The following is an 8,331-nucleotide window of genomic DNA, read 5'->3' on the forward strand; positions in this document are numbered from 1 at the left end:
TATATAATATTATATTTGAATATGTATATTTGTCAAAAAAAAATATAATTATATATACTTAAAATTGAATTCTATGATTTTGACAATAGGTTCATATGATCTTAAATTATTGTTTGTAACTTATTGATGATATAAGTAGTTTATTTGTAGTAAAAATTCATAGAATTATAAAGAAATAAAATATTTTAGTCATGGTTTCACAATATATAGGAAAAGAATAAACTAATCAAGTAGCTCGTGAATAATCTCTAGCTAGCTCAACAAGAAAATGAGTCAAGTTTAAATAGAAAATCTGGTTTGGTGATGAGCTTAAGCTCAGCTCATGTTCGGAAAAAAAAAAATTAAATGAACAAGTTTGAACTTTTAATAATTGGCTCGGCTTGGCTCAGCTCATTTACAACCCTATCCCTAACTTCCTCCCTACCAATACATTGTTTTAGAAATTGATTGTCTCCTTCAACCTAGCTTAACAAATGATTTAGTTGTTTTACTCCAATTTTTCTTAATCAATTTATATACCTGGGGATTGAAGCCAATTTATTTATTTTATTTTTAAAAACCATCAACAACTTAACGAAAAGAATTTGCACTGTCAATTAAACTATTGTAAAAATTATTATATCTATAACATTACGCATTTACAATTCTACATATTTTTACAAATTATATTATAATCATTTGTAGTGGGGCGTTTGTTTACTTTAAAAAGATAAACTAATCAAAAAATGAAAAAAAAATAATAATAATAAATAGATAAATAAAAACAAACAAAACAAAACAAAACAAAAAATAAAGTGATACACGACAATATTATGTTATTGTTATTTAAAGGAATGATTAATGTGATAATTTTCTTCAAACATCAAGGAATGAGAGTGTTAGTTCCCTTAATTTTGGAGGTGGAATGTCATTCCTCCAAAACCTCAAGTGAGGTTTTTCATAATTTATTCTAAATTCAAGCATATGGCTACATTGAATATGATTGTTTTTGAAAAGATAGTACTATTTTTAGTCCATAAAGCTCCTTAAAAAGCAATATTTTCACAACAATTTTATAACAAAGTCTAAGTGACAAGTTGTTAATGGTTGGTCAAAAAAAGGGTATTAGTTGTGGATTTATTTTCTTATTTACTCTTTTAAGGGTCTATTTGGAAATAATTTATTTAGCTGAAATTGAAATTTTTTTTACTGAAAGTAATATTAAAAATAAAAACAAAAACTAAAAGCTAGTTGAATAGTACAATAGAACTTATAAATAGTACCAAAAAATGCAATATGACTCATAAATAGTAGAAAAAATAAGTTAAAAACTCTAATAAGCTTCAACTTTCATCACTTCCCAAACACACTCTAAATAATTTTGTTAATCAATGAGCACATATATCCTTTAATTAACTCTAAAAGTTAGAAAAAAAAATCACATGTATATATTAAAATTATATTTTATCATGTAAAAAATAATTTTTTATTTAAATTTTCCTTTATTTTATTATTTATGATGATTAAAATCTTTCAAAATAATTATACTCCAATAAAAACTGTAGGAGATTTTGTCTCCATTTTATTACATAATAGTAATAATACTATAAAGAGTAAAGACAGGAGAGTTATGGAGACAGCATAGCCGTTAAAGCTGCGATGTACTTTTGCTTCCCAAAATTGTTACTATTTCTGTCTTGAAGCCTCAAGTCTGTAAGAAGCTGCGGCCTTTTGGCGAAGAGGAAGGAAACTTCCACAGAGTCCAGAGACTGACGAAGTCCCAAGTTCCAACTCTCAAATCTCATCAAAAGCCAAAAACCCAATGTCTACAAGTCCGCGTGTACCCCACAAATACACATCCCCAAATTATATAACCGCCATGTCAACCAAAATACTACTCTTTTAAGTCTTAAGTCACCCTGAAGCAGTGTCGGAGACTAACATAACATAAGGAATCCTCTTAAGTCACCCTTTTTGCCTATATTCATGTAACGTGGTCCTTTTTAAAAAAAAGTATCCGTAGCACTGTAGCAAATGTTTTATAAAAAATATCATTTTGATACAACAAAAACTTACTTTATTATTTTACCACATTATTTTATAATATCTCATTTATCAGACGGTTTATCATTTAATTCTATGCATTAAAATAATATTTACTATACATTAAAATAATATACTATCTCCTCCCCATTATCATCAACTCATCAACAACCGTAACAACATCAACGCCGATCAACAACATCAATAGCAACAACACCAACAAATTCCAAATCCAAAAACCTCAACAACCCAAAAAAAAAAAATCTCAACCAACCAACAAACCAGAGACGAAAAAACACCGACCCAAAACCTCGACCCACAACTCACACAATGCCGATCCAAAACGCTGACCCAAAACCCACATCAAAACCCATCCCAAATCTCACACCCACAACCCGATTAAGAGAGATCTGAAGGTTGGTGGTGAGGGCTGTGGGTGTCGGCGACGAGGGCTAGAGCATGAGGTGGCAAGATCGGCGGCGAGTTATGGAGAATGATGCGGCGAGATCAGCGGCAAGGACTAGCGAGATCGGTAGCGAGGACTGGAAAGTGAGGCAGCGAGGACTGGAGAGTGATCTTGAGCAACTTTCTTGAGCAGGGAGGAGAGGGAAGAGATAGAGAGTGACAAAGAGAGAAGAAATGAGATAGAGTCGATGGAGAGAGACATATCTGTGGAAGAGGAGAGAAAAAAACGCAATAAAATAATAATATTTGATTTTGCAATTGTTGTTTGTATTGTCTCATATTTGAGATAGTACTGTAGCAATGTGACATAATTTTTGAGATTTAGAACGTCTGATAATACTCCGTTTTGTGTTTGGTGTGCCAAATGTGCCAAATATTTGGCATTTGGCACATCTGCTGCGGATGCTCTAAGAGTTTCAATATATGACATTTACTTAAAATGATAACTCTTTATCATCAGATTAAGATACCATTCAATTTTTGATATTGGCGAGAATTGAACCCAAAATCTCTTATTCAACCATCAGACTTTTTACAAGTTACCGGTTGAGCTATCTTGTCTGTACTTAATCGGTCCCACCACATAAAATGTACCCCAAAAAAAAGTAATACTACATTCATAATCTATTTTATAATATTTTTCCAAACCATTAATGTTGCTTTAGTATTTTTCAAATAATTATTGATAAATAAAAATGTGATGTTAGTGATGAGTAGAGACAGAGCTACATGTATGAGTAAGGGCCATGCCCCCACCCGCCATTTTAAAAATATTTTAATACTATATATAAATATTTAACGTTTTAATTATTAGCCTACAAAAATGAGACTTGGCCCCCCCAAATATTTGAGCTAATGCAATAATTCTCTTTAAAAAATTGTCCAATTGGTCTAGTGTTATAAAGAATGTTTTTTTTTTTCTTTTTCACATTCATTTTTTATTGTAAAATGTGTTCTTGTGTCTGTTAAAATTTTGAATCATTCATATCTTTGAATACTTATTAGTTCAATTGAAAAATTTTTACTCACTTTGGTTGATAATTTGATAACTTATATTAAAAATAAAAATTTTAAGGATTCATTATGGAGGATACTAAGTGTGGGGTCAAAGAATTTGACAACCCCAGCCCACTTTATACTAAGCCCAAGACCCACGCCGAGGAGGAAGAAATGTCCGAGGACGAACGAAGAAAGTCCAAATTGCCAAGAAACATCGCCGAGGACAATCCTGTTCTCGGCCAACCAAGATCATAGAAAGGAAGAGCGGCACGCCATCAAAGGCAGCCTCCCAAAGCATCCCAAGAAAAAGGACAAGTACAGTGGGTCAGCCATGGGAGCATGGTGGAGGGGCAATTCAAGAAGAAACTGTCACCTCCGCATTAAATGCCCACAACTAACGTTCTGGCCGTATTAATAAGGAAACCACCCCTGAACAGTGCTGCCTTGGTTGTTGCAATTCACAGAAGGCTTGGGAAGGCAGTTGATGGGACAAGCACTCGAGTAGTGACCTGCATGATTAACAAATGGAGGACCAAGATCAACTGAAAATGGATATATAATGTAAAAAATCCTCCAAGAAAAGGAGGAGAGGGAGAAATAGAGAATACGGTAGCAATTTGTATCATCTTTGAAACCTTTGTAACCAAGCACTGAAGAAATAATAAGAACAACAAGCTCCTTAGATGAGGGCCGAGGACAGAATTTCACACTTTATTCCACGTCCTTGTTATTCATTCCACTCATAACCATGCCTAGTTGTTGTAACCCTCACTAAACCCTAGTTCTTAAATCCATTCTCTATAAAGTTATTGTATTGGGCTAGTTGGGCCTGAGTCCATTCATTTAATAGAAGAAGTACTCAAACCCAGTCCCTACACTAAGATATATGTGTGTATAGATATTTGTGTTTGTGCATGTTTATGGAAGTTTGTATAAGCTAATAAATTTGGAGGTGGAATGTCATTCCTCCAAAGCCTCAAGTGAGGTTTGTCATAATTTATTCTAAATTCAAGCCTATGGCTACATTGAATATGATTTGTGGGGCCCAATAATTTATGGGCCAGGCCCACTTGCTCAGAGGGAGTCCAAAGGCCCAAGCCGAAAAAGGTTATGGCCCTAGCTCAAAAATATAAAACAAAAATGGCCCGGAGGTGCAGCCGAGGACAGTTTAGTCCTCGGCAGACCTAAAGCTCCATTGAGAAAGGGGTATAGGAACAAGTTTGTAAGGAGATCTAAAATATCTTGGAAAAGTTATCCCTACTACCCTTCCCAGATAAGACTCTGCACCTAACAGAGCCTATTCTTCAGCTTTATCAACCATCCCCAACAATTCCGGGATTAGATTGATGGGACAAATATCAGTCTTGTAATGGTTGACCCTACACGTGGACGAAGGACAGCGAACGCAGGCTAGTATAAAAGAAAAAGTAAGTGAATCTGGAAAGGGGCTCCCATCCTACCTCCAAAAAAGAGACGACAGGGGTAGAAAGACAGGAACAACTCATGCAGATTAGAAAAAACCCACCGTTGGGGAACCGGAGTAGGACCTTAATGCTCCTCGGATCAAGTCCGAGGAGTCCAACCCCATGGGATGCGACACTATAGGGCTTAAATGTTCAAACCCAACTCCTCTTTCTATATGAATTCCTCCAAAATCGAGACCAGAATATCGCCCCGTGCCCAACGGCTAGCTTTTCAAGCCCACTCTCTACAAATCATATTGTGAGGGATCTTTCACGTGCGAGCCCAACATCATTATTGGGCCGCAAAAGAATCGTGCCCTTGCATGATTGTTTTTGAAAAGATAGTACTATTTTTAGCCCATAAAGCTCCTTAAAAAGTGATATTTTCACAACAATTTTATAACAAAGTTTAAGTGACAAGTTGTTAATGGTTGGTCAAAAAAATAGCATTAGTTGTGGATTTATTTTCTTATTTACTCTTTTAAGAGTCTGTTTAGAAACAAATTATTTAATTGAAATTGAATTTTTTTTGCTGAAAGCAATATAAAAAAACCTAAAAGCTAATTGAATAGTACAATGAAACTTATGAATAGTACCAAAAAGTGCAATGTAACTCATAAATAGTAATAAAAATAAGCTAAGAACTCTAATAAATTTCAACTTTCATCACTTTCTGAACACACTCTAAGTAATTTTGTTAATCAATGACCACATATATCCTTTAATTAACACTAAAAGTCAGAAAAAAAAAATCACATGTATATATTAAAATGATATTTTATCATGTAAAAAAATAATTTTTTTATTTAAAATTTCCATTATTTTATTATTTATGTTAATTAAAATATTTCAAAATAATTATACTCCAATAAAAAGTGTAGGAGATTTTGTCTCCATTTTATTACAAAATAGTAAGGCTATAAAGAGTAAAGACGTTCTTCCACACAGTCCAGAGACAGACGAAGCCCCAAGTCCCAACTCTCAAATCTCATCAAAAGCCACAGAGACTGAGGAAGTCCCAAGTCCCAAGTCCCAAGTCCCAACTCTCAAATATCATCAAAAGCCAAAAACCCAATGTCTTCAAGTCCGCGTGTACCCCACAAATACACGTCCCCAAATTATATAACCACCATGTTGAGCTAACTTGTCCGTACTTAATCGGTCCCACCACAGAAAATGTACTCAAAAAAAAAAAAAAAAAAAATGCTACGTCCACATTCTAATTTATAATATTTTTCCAAACTATTAATGTTGCTTTAATATTTTTTAAATAATTATTAATAAATAAAAATGTGATGTTAATGATAAGCAAGGACGGAGTTACGTGTATGAATAGTAGCCATGCCCTTCCCATTTTAAAAATATTTTAATAATATATATATATAAATAGTTAACGTTTTAATTATTAGCCTACAAAAATGAGACTTGGCCCCCCAAATATTTGAGCTAGTCCAATGATTCTCAAAAAAAATTGTCCAATTGGTCTAGTGTTATAAAGAATGTTTTTTTTTTTTTCTTTCTCATATTCTTTTTTATTGTAAAACATGTTCTTGTGTTTGTTAAAGTTTTGAATCATTCATATCTTTGAATACTTCATTAGTTCAATTAAAAATTTTTTACTCACTTTGATTGATAATTTGGTAACTTATATTATAAATAAAAATTTTAAGAATTCACTATGGAGGATACTAAGATATATGTGTGTATAGATATTTGTGTTTGTGCATGTTTATGAAAGTTTGTATAAGCTAATAAATTAGTATCATAAGTTGGCCCCCTCAAATAAAAATTTCTAGTTATGCCCCTGGTGGGTGGTGAGTCTAGATTAAAACTAGTAAGAATTTGTCACATCAATAATTTATAAAAATATTATAAAATAGTCATTAATATTCCTATTATAAAAAAAAATAAAAATAAAAAATAAAAAGTTTAATGGAATCCTGACAGTGGTGGTGGTGCTCCAGATATTGACCACACAAACCTACGGGTCCAATGAGAGCTATTAGATTGGATGAACTGGCTAAAGACTGAAGTATATGGCTAATGCTAAGCCAAATTTTGCAGTAGGTGAAATATGGAACACTCTTGCTTATGGAAGTGATGGAAAACCAGTGTACAACCGGGATGGTCATCTTGTGAAATGGATACAAGCTGCTGGAGGATGTGTTACAGCTTTTGATTTTACAACTAAAGAGATACTTCAAACTGCAATTCCAGGAATGATTGGCTTGAGGCTAGGAAATGCTGTAACTTTCATAGATAATCATGATACAGGTTTCACACAGAACCTTTGGCCATTCCCACCAGATAAAGTCATCCAGGGATATGTCTATATTCTTACTCATCTAGGGATCCCATCAATTGTAAGTCCTTTTTTACTCTTTTTACTTTTTATCTCACCAGATGTTTGATTTTTTTCATGTTATTTTCATATGATGCTACTGCTCCTAGATGAACAAAAAGTAGATCCACGAAATTGTCTGGAATTCAAAAAATAGCCTTTAGTGCAGAAATCTGTCAGTACTTAATTGATAACTATCTCTTCAAGTTTCCAAAATTTGACTAAAACATCACTTGAAAAAGCATACTGTATTTACTTATTTGCTGAAATTCAGTTGAGTATTCAGTTTTTATACTGACATACACTAAACTCCTATGTGTTAATCCATTCAAGGATGCAAATGAAAAAAATTATCAGTTGTAGTATAGGATCTTGTTACATAGCTGCACATCGTTTTGAAAACTATTTCTGCAAACAAAAGATATATATTTGCAAAAACTGCGCTTTACTACTAAAAAGGTTCTGATGGGTTTTGGAGCATGCTAAATTGCTAATTACTATTAGCAGATCCAATTTCCATTGATGCCTAATTATTGACATCAAGATAATTTAATCCAAATTGACAAGTTATTCTTTAATGCTATTGATACTACTGATTATTAACAAATAAATGTTCTTCTGTCTTTGTTTGAATTACTGTGATCTTGTATTTCGTGACAGTTTTATCATCACTTCTTTGACTAGGGTCTCAAAGAGGGGAACTCTATACTCATTGCAATTCGATCTAGAAATGGGATCAAGCCCACAAGTTTTGTGCAAATTCTAGCCTCTGATGCAGATCTCTATGTTGGATTACGCATGTGAGTGAAGTCTTACATTGAATAAAGATGAGAAAAATAAGTAGTTAATATAATATAATTGAGCACATATCCATTGGATTTAGGCTTTGGGGTTAAAGTGTGTCTCTATATATTATATCAATTATTCAACTACCCAAGGTGTTTATCTCCCCAACAAGTGGTATCAGAGCTAAAGTTAGAGTCGAAGCGATGCCTGGAGAAGAAGACAAGGCTTCAGGAATTGAGAAGTTTGATAGAATAG

The 8,331-nt window shown here is 33.2% G+C and overlaps 1 protein-coding gene across 1 annotated transcript; it reads left to right on the top strand.

Annotated features, from left to right (window-relative positions):
* The first annotated feature begins 6,985 nt into the window (after window positions 1-6,985).
* LOC115966783 (alpha-amylase-like) lies at window positions 6,986-8,331 on the top strand. The gene is made up of 3 exons (XM_031085941.1): window positions 6,986-7,312; window positions 7,975-8,090; window positions 8,229-8,331. The coding sequence occupies exons 1-3, from the start codon at window positions 6,986-6,988 to the stop codon at window positions 8,329-8,331; spliced, it is 546 nt and encodes a 181-aa protein (XP_030941801.1).

Source organism: Quercus lobata, chromosome 11 (assembly GCF_001633185.2).
Source record: "Quercus lobata isolate SW786 chromosome 11, ValleyOak3.0 Primary Assembly, whole genome shotgun sequence".
NCBI lineage: Eukaryota > Viridiplantae > Streptophyta > Magnoliopsida > Fagales > Fagaceae > Quercus > Quercus lobata.

Bases quoted from the DNA above. Each gene is read 5' to 3' on its own strand.
- LOC115966783 (XM_031085941.1), top strand. From the start codon at position 6,986: ATGGCTAATGCTAAGCCAAATTTTGCAGTAGGTGAAATATGGAACACT. The intron at 7,313-7,974 runs GTAAGTCCTTTT...TTCTTTGACTAG, and splicing joins ATCTAGGGATCCCATCAATT to GGTCTCAAAGAGGGGAACTC. The intron at 8,091-8,228 runs GTGAGTGAAGTC...CAACTACCCAAG, and splicing joins CTCTATGTTGGATTACGCAT to GTGTTTATCTCCCCAACAAG.